General features: G+C 34.9%; 1 protein-coding gene across 5 annotated transcripts; it reads left to right on the top strand.

Annotated features, from left to right (window-relative positions):
* On the top strand, positions 1-24,391 carry LOC132698589 (nucleoprotein TPR). Of its 5 annotated transcripts, none has more exons than XM_060664768.1 (12): positions 1-303; positions 368-1,143; positions 1,219-1,411; positions 3,172-4,721; positions 5,798-8,183; positions 8,243-8,409; positions 8,461-8,637; positions 13,404-13,998; positions 16,485-16,829; positions 16,886-16,993; positions 23,760-24,137; positions 24,253-24,391. In XM_060664768.1, the coding sequence occupies exons 1-12, from the start codon at positions 150-152 to the stop codon at positions 24,339-24,341; spliced, it is 6,918 nt and encodes a 2,305-aa protein (XP_060520751.1). In that variant the 5' UTR covers positions 1-149; the 3' UTR covers positions 24,342-24,391. The 5 variants fall into 5 exon arrangements, with proteins under 5 accessions (XP_060520751.1, XP_060520750.1, XP_060520752.1 ...); XM_060664767.1 differs by having other exon boundaries at positions 8,449-8,637; XM_060664769.1 differs by lacking the exon at positions 16,485-16,829 and having other exon boundaries at positions 8,449-8,637.
* The last annotated feature ends 37 nt before the right edge of the window (positions 24,392-24,428 follow it).

The raw sequence follows: 24,428 nt of genomic DNA, 5'->3' as shown, positions 1-24,428 counted from the left end.
TGAAAATGCGCGGTGGTAGTGTTGTGGACTCTTTCGACAATTTGATAACCGCAAGTAGAAACAGCTACAATTTTCAAAGAAAAATGTATTAATTTAAGAAATTTCAAACAAAACGTAATACGAAAGTTTTTATATTGGTTTTGGTTAAAATGGAAACGTACATTTTTGCTTCGGTGGTAAGTGAGGAAGAGTGGAGCAGCATTCCGGAGGAAATCGGAAAAAAAATTTCTAATTTCGTAAATGAAAAATTTGAAGAATTTATCACCTCTAAAGCCCTTTTAGAAACCAGAAGCTTAAATTCAGGTAGGTTGTTTGATTTATTTGGTTTGCCAACAAGGTTTGATAGAAATGATCTTTGTTCCACAAGAAAAAACACATTCAGACTTAAAGGAGCAAAATGAGGTACTACAGAGTGAAAAAGAAGCGCTCAACGCTAGACTTCAGGCTGCTAGCACTTCCATAAGTGAATTGGAGCTGCAAGTTTCCAATTTATCCTCTGAACTGATAAAGCTTCAAAGTCGTAGTAATAAACTTGAAGCCGAAACGGCCGAATATCGTCATCAACGCAATTTAGCTATTGACGAACGCGAAGAACAACTCAGATTAGTTCAGCGGCGCACTGAAGAGATTGAACGTATGCAACTAGACACTAACTCATTAACTAAACAACTTGAAGATGCTATCAATGCAAAATGTGAGGCTTTGGCTCAAGTTAACGAGTTGGCTTCAATGAAAGCAACAGTAGAGTATAAAGAAAAGCGATTTGAACAGGATAGACAACTCTTAGATAATCAGATTGAAAGTTTAAGAGCAGAACTTCATCAAAGAACTGATGAACTACTAAACATGAGACGTGACAATTCATCGAGATGTGTTCAGCTAGAGACAAAGTTAACAGAAAAAATCCAAGAGTTAGTTGTTGCGCAGGATCAGATCAAGACTTTAACAGAACTAAATGACAGCTTGAAAACCAGAAATGAGGAGTTGGCACAAAAAATATTTAATGAGAGGGAGAAAACCTCTAAGCTGAGTGAATCTTACATGTCAGAAATTGAAGCCAATACCAAAATGGCCAATGCTTATAAAACAATGTATGAACAAAGTCAACAACATGCCAAAGGATTACAAGATGCCCTTGCCGAGGTAGATTTTTGTTTTTATATAATTTTTGAAACAATTCTATCAGTGTAAGCTTTACAACTAATCACAATGTTTAAGGTGCAAGATCTGTTGAAGCAAGCCACAGAGGAATATGGCAAATTGGAAACCCAACACAAAGAAACCACCCTAGCCAATGAGGAAATAATTTCCAAAAAAAATGATTATATTGCGATGTTAAAAAAAGAATTGGAAACTGCCAACGAAATTATTGAGAGATCCAAACAGGACTTAATTGGAAAAGATATTGAGGGTATATGATTATCTGTATTAAAAGCTCCCCCATTCCACACCCCATATATGTTGTATACATGGTGGTTCAAAACAAATGTAAAAAACTTAATTAAAATGAAGGTTAGTTTGTTATGTAAATGTTGAGTTAAAACCCAACCATTAGGAATATATGTAAATAATGTTTTTCTTTTATATCTTAAAAGTAAAATTAGATAAAACAAAAAAAAACTATGCATCTTTTTTATTTTTAAAAATGAGTGGAGGGGGTAATGAAATAGACTACCCCTATCTTTCTTAACTAAATTTAAGTATTACTGTTATAAAAACACAGTAGTAAATGCTTCCAAAATGCATAAACTTCACTTAAACCCATTGTGGACTGTATATTTTATTTTTAATGGAACTAAAAATTGAAACACTTGTTTCTAAAAAAAAGAAAGACAGTTCCTAGCTTAAAGGTTTCAACCTTTTGGTTAACTGCCAAAAATTGCCTCCAAGCGGCCTTCTCTTGTGGACTCATAAGCCTACCCCCATTTGTTTGGTGGTGCAGAGTAGAACAATAGTTGTATCCATACCATGCACAGAGTTCGAAACTTTTTTACCAGGAGATTTTGAACTGAGGATGACTTTTTCTCAGTGACCTCATCTAACGAAAATCCTTTATTTCATACAAAAATTCTCAAGGGATACAATTAAAAAGTTTCACAACATTCATGTATGGACTCAAGGTAATCCGCTTTCAATAACACCAAAATCAGTTTTCCTTTAACATTTGATAAGGTATTATTGATGATCATATAATTGGGCCACATTTTTCTACAAGAAGAATTACATCTTTTCCTAGAAAATGTACCCCTATTAACTAGTAGAATTTGCAAAGGTTTTTAACTCATACGTATGAAAACCTCTGGATAGGAAGAGGTGGTCTTTCAATCCCCCAATTTAAATCCTGTGGATTATTGTATCTGCGAATATCTAAAAGAATTAGTCCACACTAGCGCAATACAGAAGACCTAAGAAATAGGATAACTTTGTCTGGTAATGTCATAAACAATAATCAAGGCATATTCCTGTGCACTAGGGACTTAATGATGAGTAGCATAAATGCATGCATTATATCGCTATACTGTATTTTTATGTTGCGTTAGTTTAGGCATGAATGTTGAAATGTTGATTAATAAATTATTTTTAAAATATCATTTTTGCTCTAAATTTAGTTACGAATGATTAGCGAGGTAGCATAATTCAATCCCCTCTACTCATTAAAAAAAATATGCAGAAGATGTGTTTTTATAATAGTAATACTTGGGTATATGGTATTGTTTCTATTTACGATTTTAATATAAAAACATTATGCTTCCGCCGTATTTGGAGGGCGACATCTTCCTAACGGTTGACTTTTGGCCCAAGCTTTACTTAACAAATTACCCATTATTTTAAACAAAGAATCACTCTCGGTAAGTTTTTCTTATTTGTTTGGTCATTTGAAATTTAAAAAAAAAGTTGACCCACCAGCAAACACAACAGCATATTAAATTGTGAAAGTAATAAATGCAGTTTTTAAACCAGTTTCTGTTAATGAAATTATATATATATATATATATATATATATATATATATATATATATATATATATAAAATTTATATTTATATATATATATATATATATATATATATATATATATATATATATATATATATATATATGTATTAAATGTATAACTTCACGATTTTCAGGCAAATTTATATTTTAAAGTATATGATATTTATTTGCGATAGGTCTTTCATCACCAGCAACTTCAGCATCCCGAATCGTCAAATCAGGGATGACATACACGGAACTATATTCCCGTTATGTAAGCTTGTCTGATCAGGTCACAGTTAAGGATGAAGAGTGTACCAGACTTAATAACTACATCACTTGTATTGTGCGTGAAATTGAGGAGAAAGGACCTTACATAAAAAAACTACGTCAGGAATACAGTGACGCTTTAGATTCAATAGACATGTTGAAGGCTTCCAATGATCAGTTAGAGGTTGAGTTGCAGCAGTTGCGCGAGGCCACGATGGAAAATAAACGACAAGAGAATCAGGTGATCAGAGAAAATGAAAGAATGAAGAAGGAAATTTCCGATTTGTCAAGGCAAGTGATCCACTTACTCCAAGAAGTTGAACATTCTCGCGTGGGGTCATCTTCAACTTCAGACAATGATTTGAGCGATAGCGTTAGCTCAGCTGACATAATCTCCAAGAGGTTAGTAACCTTCAATGACATCGCGGAGCTGCAGGCCACCAACCAGAAATTGTTGGCACTTGTTAGGGAGCTGAGTGAACGACAGGAGGAGGTAGAATCCTTTGATCCTGCTGCCATTGCTAATTTGCAGAGGAAGCTTGGTGAAATGAGGGAATCTCAGAATGAACTGCTAGAAGAGAAAGAGCAGCAAACTAAAATGATGGCAACTCTGCGAAACCAGAGGGACATGTACAAGAATCTATATACTCAGGCAATGAAGGGTGCCACAGATATACCTTCGCATCTGGAAAGAAACTTTTCATTGCTTGATAATGGAGAAGGAAAAATGCAAACGGATTCAGAGTCCACTCCAAATTATGATGACAAACTTCATGATTTGCAAGCCAAAATCGACAAATATAAAAAGCAGATTGATCAAATAAAGGAAGAATATGAAACATACAGGAAAGAGAAGTCAGATCATGAAAAGATCCTCGTTGAACAGATTGATTCCATGAGAGGAGAAATCAAAGAATTGACCAGGACCAATTGCCAGATAACAGCACACGCTGAAATGAATGAAGAGAAGTTTAGGGTACTTAACAACAATTCAGAAATCTACAAGAAGCAGATCACAGCTCTGGAGAAGCAAAACCGAATCTACAGCGAGTCACTCATCAAGCATGAGCAGGCAGCTTCATATTTGAAAGACGAAACCATTCAAAGTCAGACAAAGTTGTCCAAGGCGGAAGTAATGCTTAGTCATCTGCAGAAAGAGAACGCCCTGTTAAAGGATGCCGAAACGCGGCTAACAAAAGAGGTTGAAATGCTTAAACGACATTCCCATGAACACAGCCTGCTCCACACCAATTTGGAACTAATTAAGGCCACTATTGAACGCACTGATGCTGAAAGTAAGTTAAAATTGGAAGCCAAACTAGACCAGGCCCATTTAGAATGCTCAGCTATAAGACGAAGATTGGAAGAGGAACAGACTCACTTTAGGGAGTTGAGCGAACACCTGGAGAAGAAAGTAAAACAGGCTGAAGATAGAATGGAAGAAGAGAAGAAAGAGGCAGATAGATTGCGGAAACAGGTAATATGTTATTTTTTTACTATATTCCTTTTTTATTGCTTGTAATTTAGAAAAATACAGTCTCACGAATTTTAATTCACATTTTTAATTTTAAATCTTGTCATTATAATTGCGGTGTCATGGTGATTTATTAATATATGGATAAAGTTTATTGATTAGTGCTGCCCTTAGAAAAGAAACATTAATAATTAACATTAATACACAAAAACAAATTAAGTAATTTATTTTCAAATGGTTTAAAATGCTCGATGGTTCTCTTCAATTATTTACAAAAAAAATCCTGCATTGAATGTAGTTTACATAATGCATCTTTTAATTTTGCCAACAATATCAAGAGACAAAAAAAACAAACTCTGGGTCCAAGTTTGAATTTATTTAATTTTATTTAATTTAATTTAACCATGGAAGATGACGATTAGGTCTCCTGTTCATTTTCATATGTTTGTATTTCACTTATACTAAATATATACGCTAAATAGTACAAGGGCGAATTATTACGTAAAAACACACACACATGATTTTTCCTACAGAAAACCGAAAGTCGCTTTTCAAAAACTTTATTTTTGTAAATTACAAAAACTATTAATTTACCTGAAAGGCGTATTCAACTGACAAGTAAGCAAAACAACAGTTTTATGTGGTTAAAAGCTGATGCAGCAAAATCTAACTAAGCATCTTGTTTCTATGGTTGCAGGGATAGCTCGTGACAATTCATGCAGATAACACAAAAATTCAAAAAAATAAGGATCCATTCAAAAATAATTATTTGTAAAACTAATTGTCGTTAACGTATGTTCTTAAAACAAATGAGTATTTTGTTTTGATAATATTAAACTGAATGGATACACATGGGACTGTAAAGTTAGTCTTCTTTAACACAAGCATTGTACTCTGTTTTGTAGAGAACTAAATTGAGAATTGTCTGGTTCTAACACATTTAAAATAATTTTTCTATAAAGTTTCTGTGAGAACGCTGTGAGGCTATATATATATATATATATATATATATATATATATATATATATATATATATATATATAGATAGATAGATAGATAGATAGATATATTTTTTACAGGTATCTGAATTAAGAGAGGAATTAATCGATAAAACATCCCATGTGGAAGACCTGTCCAAGAAATTGAAAAGTTCCGTTTTCACTATTCCGGACAGCAGCTCAGAGTGTCGCAGAAACAGGGAATTAGAACAGCAACTGATTGATGCCGAAGCGGAAATCAACACCCTCAAGACTAAGTTAAAGACCACTAAAGACGCTTCTGAAGAATACTTTAACGTCGCTCAGGCTGCAGAGAAACAATTAAAAGAGGTGCTTGATCAAGAGAAAACTCTGAAAGACGAAATTGATAAGCAACAAACCACCATCAGGGAGCTGCAGGAGAAAATCGAAGAATTGCAGGGAGAGCTTTCTATTCAAATGGACGATCAAGACATGGCCAATGCCAATATTAAAACCAAATCTCATCAGCTCCAAGAGGAATTGAATGTTAGAACTATGGACCTTCGCACTGCAAGATCAGAGTTAGAAAATGCTAGGAGCGAAATCAAGTCCCTGTTGGAGCAGTTGAAAGCTGTAGAAAATAAGTACGCCAGGGAAGTGACTCTTCATTCCGTGGATTTGCAGAGTCTCACTGACTCAAAAGAGGAATTGAACCAAACACAGAATCAAATCAGACAACTTGAATCAGATAGGCAGAAGGCGCTGGACGAGTTGAATGAGAATCGCCTGAGTTTTGATGAGCAGCAAAAGATTTTGACTGAAGAAAGGGAGAAGTTGAAGCAAAGATTTAAGGATATGGAAGATCAGAATGGACTGCTCCTCGATCAAATTCAAGCTCTTAATAATCAACTTACAATTTTGCAAGCTCAAACGTCTGCCGACGTCCATAATGTTTCGGCAGGTGATGGATCATTCAATAGGTCCTTTGCAGAAGACGAACTAAAATCTTCTGATCAGTTGCTAAAAGTTATTAAATATCTGAGACAAGAAAAGGACATAGCTGTCAGCAAAGCCGATATTATAGAAGCAGAGCATTTCCGACTTAAAGCCCAGTTTGAGACTGTGAGTAAGCAGCTTGAAGAGGCTCAAACTCAAATTGAAGTGGAGAGGCAAAAAACTGAAGTGTCAGTTGTGTCTGCTGCCAAACACTCTAAGGTGTTGAGGAAACTCGAAACTCTCAATGCTATTACTGACAGTAATAGGGCACTGAGGCAAGAACGAGACAGCCTTCTTTCCGAAATTACTGAGCTCAGAGAGCGAACAGAGAAATTAGAAACTGAGACTGCTCCTTTGCAAGAAAGAAATCGTGATCTGATGACAAAGGCTGATCAGATGCAGTCGGAAAATATATCACTGCGTGCCGAATGTACCAGGTGGAGGCAGAGAGCTAATCAGTTAATAGAAAGAACAAATCGAACTAGCCCAGAAGATTGGAAGAAACTGCAAACAGAACGGGAAACTTTAGCCAAGCAGCTGACCATTGAGAGATCCAATAATGTTAAATTAAATGATGAAAACAACACTCTGAAACAAGATAAGATTAAGTTGGAGGAACAGCTGAAGGTGCTAAGAGATAAAAACAACAATCAAATGGAAGAAATTAGCAAATTGAGAAGTGAAGTAAGCACCTTGCAGAACCAAGTGTCAGAATTAACCCAACAAGTGGAGATGCAAACCCAGACCCACAATGAGTTAACAGAAAAGTACAAAATTCTCATGGAAGACAGTGTTAGCAAAGAGATCACCATCCAAGAACTAAAAAATAACCTAGCGCAAGTGAAAAAGATAGCCAAGAAATACAAAAATCAGTATGAGACCCAGGTTAAGGATATCGAGTCACTTAAACAGCAGAATGAACAAAAAGAAAGCGAGCAAAATACCAATGCAGAAAAACAAAATCAACTGATGGAGCAGCAGAGATCTGAGCATGAAGAGAGAATATCACAGCTCGAAACGACTCACAGGGAAGCGGTAGAACAGTTAAATCAACAGGCGGTGAGTAGTCAAGAGCAAGTTGATAATCTCAAAAAGGAAATTGAAACTCTTAAGCAAACTAACCAAGAGAAAGATGAAAAGTTCAAGACTTTGTTCAAAAATGCCAAGGATAGGATTGTGAGTTTAACTGAGCAGAATAATAACCTTAGAGAGGAATTAACAAAACATGACAAGGCCGGAACGAGCACTGAACAGTCTGAAAATGACAGGTGCCGAATTAATGAATTATTAGGAAAAATTGCTTCCCTTGAAAGAGAAAAGGAAGATATTATGGAAACTATGCAACAAGATAAGGAAAAACACACATTAGAAATTGAATCCCTAAATCAGAGAATTAATCAGCTGCAAAGACAACTAGGTCAGCAGCAGGGTTCAAAACCTAGCACAAGTTCGGCATCCTCCGACAAGACTTCTACCGAAAGGCCCACCGCAGACATTAAGCCAATGGCAGGTGAGTAAAATTGTTTTCCCCATCTTAGATCCTAAATTCAATATGATTTTCATGTATAGGACATTCTACTAATACTCAAACACAATCAATTCCTATTCAACCCTGGCGAAGTGGGGGGGAGCCTCCGCTAGCCAGCATTAGACCCATGTCTCAGCAGCTACGAACTGCAGCAGTGTTACCAACTACTCAGACGCCAAGTGCAGTTATGGTGCCACCGCAACAACAGGTAGCCTTTTAGATCAAAAAATGTGTTATGTTGATGAAGACATCTTTGCAGGTTCATACCACTGGTTCAGGCTCTGTGGAGGCCCTGTCTAGTAGCCCTACATCATCCCATACCGACTATGTACCGGCCACTAGCTCTGCCAGTTCTACAATGCTTGGACCTAGACAGGTAGCAGTTCCTCCTACACAGTCATCCCAAGATACTGAAGATGATGACAGCAACATACAGGTAAGGATTGTTATATACAGTCCGTCCAAGATAAGGAGTTAAAGGGATGGTTAAATTAGAAAAAAATTGTAGCGCAACGGAGCGAGGGTTTAAGAAACAAGTGACTTAAAAAGTTTACTATGTGTATTGGATACCATACTTTTTCTATAACCGTTGGTTTTTGGATACATTTTTACAAAACAACACCTTTATTTTGCTTGATATCATTTGGTAAAAGGTAGGTTATATATTGGACCTAAAAATACGAGTTCAATAGGGTCGACAATATTGTTAACACTGATATTTTGATAGTTCAGTCTATTTGCGTCATTGATAGGTATTTGAATTTTTTCGCATTTAAAAATAATTTAAACGAGTCTAAAAAATGTTTAATCACTAGATAAAACTTCTTCTAATTCAGTTGTTGCTTTTGCCATGTACACATACAAATACTGTGGCTGTATTGTCTGCATATGACACTATTCTGCCCCAAAGGTTTAAAACATTTATAGACGTTATAAAACAGTGGGCCAAATACTCTACTTTGTGGCATTACAAGTCTTATATTTGGTTCGTTAATAATCAGTATACTGTACCCGATCTGTTAGGTAATTCTGTAAAAGTTTAGATGTATTTTTGGTACCATAGTTCTCCAATACCTGGAATAAAATTGGGTGCAAAACCGTATCAGATGCTTTAGATAATTTGCTTCTACGTTGCCGAATATGTTCCCAAAACATTTGGTTTTTTAACAAATGTCTGCAAAATAAGGTTTTTCCCAAATACATAAAATTAAAAACCAACAACAGAAGTCCCGCTGCAAGGAAAGCCCAGATCCAAGGCCAGACGAAATGGATGAAGGAAGAACGAAGACACGAGTATAGAAAACGGGATTCAAACAACATTTATGTAAAGGTAATACATTCTGAATTGTCTCATAGACTTAATCCCATAGAATTTGACACATTTTATTACAAAGTTCGAACAGACATTTCATCTATCATTCATAAAAAGTTTATTAGACAAAAACTTAAGTTAGACAAATTAATTTCTAATTCAAAAATAGCTGAAAGCAAGCCAGTTATTAAAGTAGACCGACCATCAATTTTACAACAGGTTCATAAACTTAACAGACACAACATTTTCCAAAAGTGAAGTTGAATTTCTGGAAAAAGGTTTCAACTTTAACTTAAAACACTCGTACATTAATAGAGAATTAGACTGTTTTGGGATCGATTGTGAATTAGCAATTAAGGACATTAACGATTCTAATTTAATAAACTCTCAATTAATCGATAACAACAAACACAAAGAAATTTCTCAAATGTCACTAGTTAAAACTATCAAAAACAAAGCTTCTGAAAATAACATAATATTTACACGTGCAGATAAAGGGAAGACAGTCATAGCTATCGATCTCCCAGAATATATTTCAAAAACCAACAATTTTCTTAAACCAGAACTTTTCCAATGTACCAAACACGAACCTACAGAGTTATATCAAAGACAAGTCAAGGATGTAATTACTAGCTCCACACTATTTAGTGACAAAGTCAAATATTTTTTAACAATTATGAGTCCACAACCGCCTAAATTATATTCTTTAGTTAAATTACATAAACAAGATATGCCCATTAGACCAGTGGTGTCTTATGGAACAGCTCCAGCAGTTAAAGTCTCTACAAAATTAGTAAATATTTTAAAGTTCCGCACAGATTTTAAACCAAAATTTGCAATAAAAAATTCTTTTGAACTAATTAACAAAATTAAAGATATAAAAATCCCTTCTAACGCAACACTATTGTCTTTTGATGTACAAAACTTATTTTCCAGTATGCCACCTATGGATGTGATAGATTTAGTAGGTTTTACCCTAACTCGGAAACAGGTTAACCCATTGGTGAAACAAGATTTATTAGATTGCTTAATAGTATCTTTAGACCAAAATTATTTTGAATTTAATGGACAGATTTATATCTGTAAAGAAGGTTTGATTATGGGAAACCCACTTAGTCCTTTGTTAGCCGAGATTTTTATGGATAATTTGGAAAATATACTAGAACATCCTTTAAGTAAAAGTTTTTTTATGGTGGTATAGATACGTGGATGATATCTTGGCTTGCTTTGTTGGAACGGACAGACAATTGAATTCTTTTTTAAATTACATTAATTCATTACATAATCGTATAAAATTCAATATCGAGATTGAACAGGATAACTCTATTAATTTTTTAGACTTAACTTTTACAAAAGCGCAAAACAAATTAGATTTTTCAATATATCATAAACCTTCACACACGGACACAGTCAAATCACCCTTATACACATAAAATGGCTGCATTTAACTCTATTATACACAAACTTCTTAATACGCCACTCTCGACAGAAAATTACAACAAAGAACTTAATATCATTAAACAAATTGCACTGAACAACGGCTATAATCCGTTCATTATAGATAAAATTATAAATAAAAAACAAATACAGACAATAGTAAACTCTATTTATCCGAAACCAAATACAGAAGACGAACAATTTAAAACAATTACATACTTAGGAGAACCTAGCGAAAGTTTCAAAACATTTGTCAAAATGTGGTTTAAAAATAGCTTTCAGAACTAACAACACAATAGGAAAATATTTAAAAAACAATAAAACGAAATGTCCAAAATCCCAAAAATCAGGTGTCTACAGGTTGAAATGTGGATCTTGTCCTAAAATTTATATTGGACAAACAGGTAGATCCTTCAAGAAACGCATTAACGAACATATAAGAGCGTTTAAAAACAATAGTTTAGATTCTAATTATGCTACACACTTAAACCCAGAAAAACACATTTTTGAGGACAATTTTCATATTTTACATACAGCCACAAAAAGTAGAAAATAAATTTATTGGAAGCCATGGAGATTAACAAAATGAGACATTCAAATGTATTGCTTAACGATCAATTAGATTTAAATACCTCTCCCTTATTGAACTTAAATTCTCACAACAACATTAATTAAGGTTTTATAGCCATTTTTCGGTATATATAGTAGCGGGTAGTTTGCAGCCGTCGAGAAACTGACGGACGACATCGTCTCGGCCATGGACAGGGCCACGACAAGCAGGACCAAGCCACCCCCGGTACAAAGGCTCGGGCCAGAACTTGAGCTCTTGTCAGGCTCCGTAACCAAAAGCTCAGGAGAGCCAGAGCGACCCTCGATCCTTCGATCAAGCGGGAGGCGAATCAACTCTCCCGACTGATCAAGGACCAGCTCTGGCAACAGCGCCTGCAGCAAATAAATAACGAGGATCGCGGGCCCTGGGACATGGCCAAGAGGCTCACCAGGGCCAAAAGACGTAAAATCCCTCCGTTATCGTTATCGTGTTGTCGAAACAATTGTCATGTCATAATATATAATTTCGTGAAAATCTGAACTTTTAGTTCTTATTTATTTTGCTTTAGATAAGTCAAGGAATACCCAAGATATTTTTTGTTTTTATCCAGGTTTGTAGTTACATACCGACACCCTCAATACTGATTTTTTCATAATTGCCAAAAAAGCCAAAAAAGATAACAATCAATCCGTCAGATACTGCTAGAGAATTTTTGTCATATAATAATAAATAAATAAAAATAGTTCATACCTTTAAAGAAAAATACTGGACTCTAACGATCCGCGGTTTTCTATTTAAAGATTTTTTTCCCTTATTTAATTTTCTATATCTGAATGTGCTTCATGACGGCACAGGTCCCCTAAGTAATTTCCTGTATTCTCTTCTTGCTTGACATATGTTGTCATTATTTTTAAAAAATACATAATTTCTAGTTTTTGTTGTTTGTTATAATGATTTAACACTATTTTTTGCAATAAAACAAGATTGAATTTGCAATTGTAATCAAAGTAATGTCTCTTTCCTCGCGAAACGTATCAAATCCATTAAAACAATTTAATATTTTAAAAAATATATTTTTTTAAAACCTTTCAAAATACGTTATACAAACTCTATATTTTTGAAACTGTAAAAAAAGAGATCTTATCACAGAATACGATTTTTTTTTCGATATTTTTTTGGGACTACCTTTCTAAAAGACTGTTCTTTGAAAGTTGTCTTTATTTTTATGTATTTTATTTTATGCGTTTTTATTTTGTTTTTTACTGAAATGGCAAAATAGTTTCCGAAATTATTTCCTATTTCAAGTTGATAATTAATGTGCCATTTATTTGTAAATTCATTTTTGCTGGACTTTTTTGTTTCTTCAATTTTTCGTAAATCAATTCCCTTGATCTTTTTATTTTTATTTTCTGCTTGCCTAATTACATTCGAGTAGTGCAATTTTTTTTCGGTTTCAGTCCGTTTATTTACTATTACAGATTTATAGAATTTTTGAGGAAATTAATTTTATTTTGCAAGTCGTGAGAAAAAGTAACGCTTATATGATTCTTTAATTGAGGGCTAGCTAAAAAGCAGCACTGTAGCTGCTACCATCACAACTTATAGGCTTTGTTTGTCGTGTATGATTTAGGGGTTATTAACTTCTTCCAACTTCTACTAAAATGGTATTTGGGGTAACGAATTGTCACTAGAAAAACAGCGTTAAACAAAAAAATTACTGAAGAAATTAACTGTTTTCAACAGGAATGCAAAAACTTTTTGCCTTATCTGTCAGTGGCAACAAGAAAAACCTGCTATTACCACCTAGACTTTTTTACTATCCAAATTTGGTGAAAACAATTGATAAGAAAGAAAACTGAATTACTACATATATTGTATAATTAAGCAAAAGAACTTTTTGTAGATCCAAGCTGCTCCTCAACAACAAGCTGTGGCATTAGTGTCCCCGCGCGTGGAGAATCCATCAAGCGGATGCGGCCTTACTCAAGAGCAGGGAACTAGCTCTAGTAGTTCGAATACGGTGACGACCACGCAAGCGGGACTGAAAAGGCAAAGGGATTCGGACACTGACAGTTCGCAAGCGGAAGAACAATCTAAAATGCAACAGCAAAACAAGAGAACAAGGATGCAGCAAGCGGGAACCGTTAGCGACAGCGGACTGGAAGTTGAATATCAAGTACCGACGAGCAGTCAGAGGGATCACGACGACGACAATGTCATTGTAGTTGAAAGCGACGATGAAGGAGGCGCTGATGAAGGTGAAGGGGCCGACGATGATCAAGATGATCCAGACGATACTGAAGGATATGACATGGAGGTCATGGAACAGGACAATTATGAGGATGCAGATTGCCAGGAGGTAGAGGACGAAGAGGAAGGCGGCAATGAGGTGGAAGTGATTGAAGATTCAAGTGAAGTGCCAAATCGGAGTGAAAACCTTCAAGGGGAAAATAGCGAACAACAGGCCCAATCGGAAGCCATAAGCAGCGGAACTGATGGTGAGTAATAAACATATTTTAATACAACAATCGTCCAGAGTTAAAAAGCATGAGAAGTCTTTAATTTTTTAAAGAAACTTCCCCGGGATACTGTAATACTATTCACAAATCTGTATTGTTCCTGCATCCGTTGTTGATAAATCGAACTTGCTGACGTTTCGCCAATCATCATATTGGTTTCTTCAGAGCTTAGCGGAAACTGGCTCGTATTCTCTGTACCTGCTTATATATTGTTTGAGGAAGGCGGAACTAAAGGAGGGGCATAAACATTGGCTCATACTGGTGAAAGTTAAAGACCTGTGTCATTGGTTGCTTCTAAATTTCTATAGAGTCTTGGATATAAGCACATATCAAAAGATCTTAAAAAATATAATCTCTCAACATCTCCGAAGGTAAAATTTCGTTTGGGGTACCAGGAGTTTAGAGCATTCCATGCATATGCAATCATAAAACTGGACATCAAATCATATTCAATAAAATTTAAATTCTTGCTAATCTACCAACGAAAAATCCAAGAACCCATAGAAATTTAAACAATATGTTGTTGAAAGACGAAGTTCATTAGTTGGGAGCTCATCCATATAGTTTTCTAATTTGTTCTGAAGGAAATTTAGATAACCATTACTATTAAAAGTAACGTCGAAGGACCTATTCATCTGTTTAAAATAGAACATCATACATTTACAGCTTGACGTCCTTGAAATTGAAATTCCCTATAGCCATGCGGGGTTACCGTTGTGCTGTTTTTTCGATTTATCATACCACTGGGTGAAAACGATGACTGATCGGTCCAAAAAACATTTTTTAAATAAGCATCATTTACGTTAATTTTTTCTGACATGGTATGGCAAAACAACCCTTTTTTCATCTCTTTCCAAGGTTCTCTTTTTTCTGGCTAGGCTGAATGTTTGTTGAAATTTTTCTTAGATTCGATGAAAGTTTTTTTTTTCTGGAATGTGCATTCAGGACTTAAATACACCTAGTCCCCTTTGATCCCATTTAGCCCTCCTATTTGCTTTAAAACCAGTAAAACTCATTTTGACAATGGCAACACGAAAATTCGTGACAGTAACAATATTTTTATTTGTGATTGTTATATGTTATTAAATGCGCTTTAATTAAAGCTAAATATGCGTTATTGAATTGAACAAAAACTAACCATAATTAAGTAGTATTATGCAGGAAACGTATTATTACACAACGCGAGTCCAAAGGCACTGTAATAACTAACTTCAAATGTCCACCAGAAAATGTTGATCATAGAGTAAAAGAAAGGGACAATAGAGACTTGAACATTTTACTGCATGTGGAGGAAAACAAAATGATGAGTACGAGGATTCTTGGACAAGTTCTAAATAAACATCATACCATAGTGTTGCGCTCATTAAAAAAACATGAATATTTTTCCTATAAATACGAAAAGCACCAAGAACTACGGGGAAGCGATGAAGAAAAAAGAGTAGCATTTTATTTGAAATGATGCAAAAAAGCAAAGGATAGGGATTTGGATTATTTGGACATATTACAAAATCAAATTGAACGCCCACTAGAAGTTGTTCGCGAAGATCGGGAGAGCTGGTACCAGATGGATGGTTGTCCTACCCATAATTCCCGTATGATCAGGGAGTATTTGGGAAATGCTTTTAATGGAAATACTCAGGTCATCTGACCTCTCACTGAACGACTTCTTTCTGTGGGGTTACTTAAAAAGTGTTATCTATAAAAATGTTAAATTTGAAAATCTTAACTAGTTACAAAACGCTATTTCCTTAGAATGGGACAGGATTTCTAAGCAATGTTAGAAATGAATTTTATGAGCGCTTAGAATATTGTTAAATTGATAATGGAGGGTTATTAGAACATTGGCTTAAAAATAATGTTTCATTTTAGCAATGTTTTGTAGCTGTATATTTATAATAATTATTAATTATTTTAAATACAACACTTAAGTGTCAAATATGTAGTTGTTTCTTGAAGCTTCCTTGTTGCTTAAACTGTCCTTTAAATGAAAGTCACTCGAAGAAAGCTTTAAGGGACAAGAAGGTCTTAAGAACCGAGTATGAGTTTGATCCTAAGAAAAACAATGATATACCTACATCCTCAGTTTATTTTGAATGTGTGAAACCAACCTTTATATGATATGTCATTAACCAGCTTGATGTTTTCAAGCTTTGGAAATAGCGTCATGGAAAATATTCGCTGGTGTTTGTTGTATTGGCCTTTTGAAATTTTGCCATCATGTTTAATTTAGTAACTGAAGATTGGTTCATTAAAATTTATTCAAACTTGGCACATGACTAAATTATACCGGCCCCTTCAATGCATCACCCGGTATGGCCGTTGCGCAACTTTTGACTAATCCTCTAAGCTTCTTTTAAGCGTTTTAAAAAGCAAAACAGATGCAAAATTACTAGACACATCAAATTTTCTAAAAAATAATTTGCAACGATTATAAAAGTATCACAAAAATTCTAATGAATCTGCAGGAAGTTCCGGCAGGGTAACGATCTCGCAAGCGTCGACTTCCGCCTTTACGACTACCCCGCCCCATTCTAGATCCCGTTTGGTCGCTCCCCTGCCTTATCGGCAATTGGGCAGCATTTTAGACGACGCCGGGCTCGATGACGGCATCGTACCGTCCACCCCCACCCTTTTTGTTCCACGCCGTTCCGACGGGTTCGGCGAGGCCATTAGCTCGCCTCATGTGCCGTCAAGCGCACCAGGACGGTTCACTTTCAACGAATCTCCGTTGGTGGCCGGCCCGTCGGGCGGCGCCGCTTCCGAAGCGGTGCCCGAACAAACCCTAGAGGTTAACCAACCCGATGACAACAGTATGTGAAACGGTCGTACGGTTCGGGATTGTTTTAATAATTGACCTTTGTTTCAGGCACTGGACGTAGCGTGCCGACGACGCCGTTGCAGTCGTCGCCCCAGGAATCGATAACAGGCGGTTCCGAAGATGCGGAAAGGGCTGGCGCGTCAACACAATCCGATGGTGAGTGTTGTCCAAAAATTTAACTGACATCTATGAGGGACTTTTCCAAAGTTGTGGGAATTGGGCTATAATTAAAGTTTGCGGAACTTATTATTGGTGCCAAACACGTCTTGGCGCGTTTATGCAACCATCTAACCAACTATCAACAAAGCAACTATGTAGTGACAAAAACATTCATATCGTTGCATTTAATTTAATTTAAAACGCCATCTGGTGGCAATGCAAATCATCGCACGTTTCATAGCCTACGAAAAGCCCTTTTTAACGACTCCAAGCCTATTAAAATCCATTGAGTCATTTTCGAGTTATGGACATTTATTTCTGGAAATGTTGGAGCATCCCCACCACTTTCTCATTAGCATCTAACAAAAAGGAATTGAATTTGTCTCAGCTTTAAAACAGTGTTCACTCTAATCCAACATGGCCATTTCGGAATCTCAAAAATAATTTCTAGCATTTTCTCTTGGCCGATTTACTTAATACGTTTTCTTTTTTCATATTTTTAGGAACATCAGTTTTCCCAATACCGTACGTCATTGATTGGGACACCCGATATATTGAGCGGTATTGAGCGTGATGTAAATATCCTTTCTTCAAATTTAAAATGAGTATTTTTTCGATCATAAAGTCTGGGTATCCCTTGCTCCTGAACTACTCAACTTAACCAACTATGCCCCTCTTTTGAAATGTAAACTTCAGTCAGATCAGTTGAGCAGTTACATCACATGTAGTGACGTAATCAAAAATTATCCGTATGTCTTAGCTATATTGCTGCCATTTTTGGATGCGTTCCGATTTTAATTAATTGATTAGTTTGGATATGCAATCGCAATAACTAAATTTAAATTCTATTTTGAAAGGGTTTTTGCAACGTGAATGTTAGTAATTGTAGTGAGTTAGTCAAATGGTAGAACCTACTAGAAATTCATGTTCAAAAAATGTATAATTGGCCTATATTATATAGGTATTAGAATATGCAGTATTTTGTTCAATTTTATTATTTACCATTGGTTGTTCTCGTAAGTTTTATCATTAAAAAACATCTAAAGTAATCTATTTATTATCTTTTATTATTTATTATTTATCTATTTATTTTAAAAATAAAAAGATAATTTTTAACTTTTAAATAATAATGAAAATAATTAGTTTTGGGTAAATGCAAGAATTGTAAGAAAAAACATAAACAACACTTGAAAGAAATTCAACATTTTGAGCATTCTCCATCACAGCTTTAAGTCTTCGGCTCATGGTCATGAAAGGAGTTATGAAGTTTTCTTCGAGCCACAATTGTTCCCATACTTCCTGAATACCTTGCCATAGATCCTTGCTGTTTTGAGTCATAAAATTTCTTCAATGCAGGTATTTCACCATTATTCAGATTTCAATGTTTGCATTTTGGAGCCATGGTGTAACGATGTTTGCAGTGAGGACAAGGCAATTGTCTTGTTGGAAAATTTAATTAATTTCCAGATAAAGCTGGGAGCCATAGCTTTCTGCAATATTTCGGCATAAATTTGAGCCAGAAATGTCCCCTCAATCCTCAGTTCTGTACCTGTCGACAAATCGAGGGTTGAAATACTGGTTGTCTGGTGTGTACACTTTGATTTTACATGTTTTGGAAGACTGGAAGATCTTTTCATCGGAAAATATGACTCGATGAGTGAGTGCGGTCTTTTTTGCCGCAATCCGGCACTTGAGGTACGATGCCTTAATTGTTCGACAAACTGTGGTTTTACTGCCTGGAAATTCCGATAGAAATCTTGTGTTCTTTGCCCTTCAGAACGGGCTATTCTCGACTATGCTAAAAAAGGTTCTGCTTACATTAAAATGTTGAGCTACCGCTGATAAGGACCCACCATCTTCCAACTTGTTCACACTTCTTGCTTTTAAAGCTTTGCTTTTATGTGGAACGATTTTAAGCTTTCTTTTATTTTCTAACGTATTTGTAACAACGCTGACATTTTTTTTTACAGTGACAGTATTAGATATGTGAAAACAATGAAGTTTGCATGACAACAACGTAGTGGCCTGTAATATATTGCTCAAAACTTTGAAAAAAAAATGCTTTTAGAATCGTATCAGTTTTTTTATGAAACCAGTCGTACTTAGGTACATATTATTTTATTATATTGAGATTATTGCAACTTGGTTCAGTGGCGTATTTATACGAACGGACAAAATAAAACACATTAAATTTATGAAAAAACCTACAAATATCAATTAGATAGATTTATTTCTGAAATACTTCCAATGCTTCTGTAACAAAAACAACAAAAACGCATAACGCAAATAGCAAAAAAGCAAAAACTAGTCATCATAAAAAAAATACTGGGACATGAGATGTAACTTGTCCCTTTTCCAGGCCTCGCTTATCAGGCGGTCTGTGTATTTAGAATAGTTCTTCCATTTTCCGGATGAAACCCGAAAACAAGTGTTATGAATGCTCCATTATTATTTTATTTGAGCACGTGCTCAAAGTCAATAAACGCCACGTGCTCAAAGTCAATAAACGCAGTACAGTATCAGATGTTACAGGATTGATGGAACCTATTTTGGCGTCATACCATTTACAATCTGACCAAAGCCGCAAAAAGAGATGGCCGTTTTCCTAACTTGTCCATTCTAAAAAGATTAAAAAAGGAATTTATGAAATACGTTTATGAAAGGCTGATATATTCGATGATAATATTTTTTTTTACTTTTACTTGATGAAAATCAATTTATCAAAATAAATAAGAACTAAAAGTTCAGATTATTCAAATTATATATTTTGACATGACAATTGTTTCGACATCAAATGTTGATAAGATTTGATAAAGACACGGTGTTGTCGGAACAATTCATGTCAAAATATATAATTTCGTAAAAATCTGAATTTTTAGTTCTTATTTATTTCGATGATAACAGTATATTTATGAAAATGACAATTTTACTCGTCTATAAAACTATAACTAAAAATTGGTTATAAAGAAGTAGCAAAAGTGTGTAATTAAGTAAGGTAAATAGTTGTATGAATTAGACAGGAGTTAAATTTTACCCAAGTACCACTAACATCGAGGACGGTAATCCGAAATAGTTTTATGGTGTAGTAGGTTAGTATATAGTATACAGTTAACAGCTAAAATATGGAACAAACTCAGGTATTTGATTTCGAAAAAAAAGCTCCCACACGTCCATCATAATTTTTCTTGCGTATTTTTTGAAATATACAGGGTGGGTCAAAAAGTGGATGTCGATACAAAGTTCCTTTTTTTAAATGGAACACGACTTTTTTAAATCCATATCCTATACCTATCTCTTACATTTCATGAGGAAAAGAATGAACAACAGAAATTTAATTTGGAAATCAATAGGTAAGTAGCTAGTACCGTAAAGTTCTTAAATTGTCACAATTACATTTCTTTCAGTATCTAAGTAAAATCCAAATAATTGAAATTTTGATTTATATTAGATATGGAGACAAAACGAGAACTCAAGAAGAAGTTTGTAATTTGTCTAACGCAAAATATCCACAATATCCACAGTAGGTAAAATTAGGGGGAAATTGATAGGAACAGAGCATATTAAAGATTTGATTAGGTTTTGAAACTTAACCATTAACTTCTAGACAATCTACTAATCAGTTTTGAAAACTCTTCCAAAACATAGCAGAATATTTTCATTAATTTGATTTATTTCATATCTAATTTAATTTTTTAGATTTAGATCATCAAAGTAACCAAAACTAAATCTGTTTATCTGGCATATCAGGCTGCTTTTGATTTGGGAAAGAAAACTGCGAAAGTAGGAATTAAGTCAGTAAGATTTTGATGGAACTAAATAAGGTTCAATAATTTCATTATTCAAAATCTCTGTCCAAACATTTATTTTTTGTGGAGGATCTGGGATTATTTGTACTCCAATATCTACAATTTTCTTTATTTACCGTACCATTTAAGCAAAACGTGGCATTCATCACCCATATATTGGAGATTCACCGATTATGTCAACGACTGTCAAATTTACGTCACATTTAGGACGAGGTTCACCGTTAAGGAGGTGTTTGTGAGTAAGGGTTGTGTATCCTATAGACATTCTAAAAGCTCTTACTGATTCCAGTCTGAGGAGATCTGTGCGCTCATATGTTCCCGTTACTTTTGGTATTGTTTTTCCAAGCAAGGTGTTACATACAATTCAGATCCACAGTAGGGGATCTGCACAGGTGTTCTGGGAAAAGCACCCAGGCAATATCTAATTCCCAAATTTTGAATACGATGTCGTAGATCCCGCAAGCTTTTTCTCGCAGATGAATAAATAATACCATAGTCAATTAATGACAGGATGATGGCTTTGTAGATTTGAAGTAAACTTTTCGGATCGGCTCCCCATTTTGTGTATGATTACACTTTATGGTGAGTTTCCTCATTTGTTTTTGCCAGATAAGTCTGCTATCAAAAACAAGTCTTAAAAATTTTATTGTATCTACACACTCGATTATGTTTCCTTCTAAGTAGGGTACTTAGTATTTGTGGTGCATTGTTTTATCATATTTTGACTTTATCGGGAATAAAGAATATTGACATTATTGTTATCTCTAACAATAATGTCAATTGACGAGGCACAAAAAAAGTTCTTTGAGGAGATCTTCAAAAAATTAGTTTATCATATTCAGTGAAATGGAGATTATGTTGGAAACCTACATTGTAATATTGATGAAAATTGTCAAAATAATAAAAGTTATAGCGAAATTCCCAAAACTTTGGTAACATCGTTCATACTTAATTGCTCAACATCACTCGCATATTGCTTCTGGATGCTTTCATTCCGCTATGGAATTGCACCATTAAGCCAGGTAGACATGACGCAACTTAGGATACCAGAAATTTATCATATAAAATCAACAGCTATATTTATTCACAAAGTAATTTGGAAATAGTGCCTAAAAATCGGCGCAATGCGTTTGTTTACATTAACTTATAGTTTTAACGTCCAGGTAAAATGTAAATATTTACTATAAATATTAAAAATTCAATATTAATTTAGCAGAATTGTATGTTTTATTTCGCAGATGATGCGCTGCCTCAATCATAGGTGGGGATAGTTAGGATGTTACTGTTCAAAAAACAGAGCAAACTATTACAAAAATAAAATAAATATTTTGATTTTAGTCTATTACCCCTTAATCTGAATAAAACAAAATGTATATCTTTAAGTCTTACACAGAATAATGCATCAAACTTTGCTAGAAACTGTGTATGTGAAAGTACAATTCTAAAAGTAAGTCATATTAAATATGTAGGCGTTTACTTAGACCAGATTTTTAATTCGAAAAAACAATTTGAGAAAAATTTTCTTGAATGTTATATTCCTTCTGGATTGTTTCAGGAAATGCCGAAAAGACCATTGTTACACAAAAATATATAATCAAAATAATGTATGCATTCTAAAAAGAAAAAAATCTCCCACCGGACTTGTACATAAAAGCATTAATTAGTGTGCTGCGTTTGGGTTCTAGTGCCCACATATTTAGTTAGTTCTATAAAAATTTTTTAACATGAATGATATATCTTAGTCGAACCAACCTCCGGGTTCTTAATTAGTGGTATGTAAATGGAACTAGAACATAACAGGGTCGGTTCGAATGTGATGATGGATAAACCTTCAGCTATATAAGGAACTTATAATTTAATTTTGCATGCACCCACAGGTTTAAATCCATCCTGCAGCTGAGTTTATTAGTATATTGTAAAGTGACAGGAAAAAACTAGAGAGACTAAGAGATCGTAAAACTTTAATTTTCTTTATTTTATTTGAAATTATACATCGATTCAGGCAATGGACAAAATATTCAGGAGGTAACTGTAGAGCTTCGACTTATTCTTTAGAAAGTCGACGTCTTCACGAAAATTCCAATAACTGCAGGAAAATGGAATTGTTTCTAATAAAAACTTAAATATTATTCTGTAAGTGAACGAAGTCAAGCGGTTTGCACCACAGAACTCAGCTTTCTCCTAGACTGATCGCTCAGTGCTTCACATTAGCGATAGAAGAGTCGTCTCCCACATATTATTATTTTTAAAATGACAATAAGCAGGTTACAATTTGTTTAAAAAAACACTGCAATTTAACCCAAATTTTTTGTTTAATTATTTAGATTTTTCTTACCTACATGTTTATAATACGTGGTCAAAAAATGTGTACATATAGTTGAGGCATAATTAAAACGCTCCTTAGTAAAAACTAAAGGGTTAAAAGTTAAAAAAAAAACAACTTTACACCAAAATAATCACACATAATTTACTCAAAAAAATTGTACAGTGCCTACCACCAAAAATTGACCAGTCAAAAATACATGCATTTTTATCTGTACATGGAGAAATTGCATCTTGTCTACCGGGCATTAACTTATTCGATAAATAAATTTAGTTGTAGTTTTAATTCAGTTCTTTTGTCTTTTCCAAAGTTGAGAAGCGTAGGAACATTGCTCCGCCCAAGTGACTTGTCCAAGTGAGGAAAAGAAGATCACACAAGGCTCTCCACATTGAATATATCAATAAATAAATCTGTAACTGGCAGAAAATATTTTATACGGTTTATTCTATTTACACCCAAGTTGTTTTGACATTTGAAACTTTTTTAGCCTCTTTATGCCCTTTCTTTTGTTTGCTTTAATCAACCTTAATTTAAATTTGTGCTTTATGTTTGTATTTGTAATAAAACGCTGTGCATAATGAACCGGATTTTTTTTTCTGCCCTACGTGTCATTTGCTATAAATTTGATTTTCAGCGGAAACGCCGGGGGCGCTGATAAATGCAGACACCGATGATGAAAACCGCGGCGAAGGCAGCTCAGAGGAGTGCATGGGACCGCCGCCTCAGGCGGGACCTTCATCCGATAGCGCACAACAGACAGAAAAAGTCGACGAAAATGAAGCCGAGGACGGAGTTAGTTCAGAGGGTGAAAAGCCCCCTTCGACTGAGGAAGGTGAGGAAGAAGGTCGCGAAGCTGAAGCATCTCCCAGCACGAATTCAAAATCGAGAATGAGGGGAGCGGGCCCTTCTGCAAGAAGATCGACGAGATTATCATTGCCTACCAGAGGCCATAGGTCTGGACCAGTACACCTTGTGTGGGAAAATCAAAGAGCTTCTCCTAGCCGTCAACAAGGTAAAGTTCCTTGATCCTTGGTCCATAATATGCTTTTTAACTTGTTTCCCCCAATATATTTTAAGCATATCAGGAATAAACTGGTCACATTCAAAATTTCATTTTTTTATTGCAGAGAGAAACCGGGGCGCACCCCAATATTCCAGGTCGGTGGCTAGGCGAACCAGGGGAAGGATACAGAGACCCTTCAATGGGCGTTACTGAGGGTATTATTTCAATTTCTTTTAGTCATTTATTCATTCCATATCTCATTTAGGAATTATACGAGGTTTGATTTTAAAAGGACTATTT

This window comes from Cylas formicarius, unplaced genomic scaffold (genome assembly GCF_029955315.1).
Source record: "Cylas formicarius isolate icCylForm1 unplaced genomic scaffold, icCylForm1.1 PGA_scaffold_2__14_contigs__length_35257938, whole genome shotgun sequence".
In the NCBI taxonomy this organism is placed as follows: Eukaryota; Metazoa; Arthropoda; class Insecta; order Coleoptera; family Brentidae; genus Cylas; species Cylas formicarius.
Note: the sequence above shows the minus strand (reverse complement) of the source record. Positions and strands in the feature narration are given on the sequence as shown.

Excerpts from the sequence above, each read along its gene's own strand:
- LOC132698589 (XM_060664767.1), top strand. The coding sequence starts at position 150 with ATGGAAACGTACATTTTTGCTTCGGTGGTAAGTGAGGAAGAGTGGAGC. Across the intron at positions 304-367 it reads AACCAGAAGCTTAAATTCAG|AAAAAACACATTCAGACTTA; the intron begins GTAGGTTGTTTG and ends TTGTTCCACAAG. Across the intron at positions 13,999-16,484 it reads CATAAGCAGCGGAACTGATG|GAAGTTCCGGCAGGGTAACG; the intron begins GTGAGTAATAAA and ends ATGAATCTGCAG.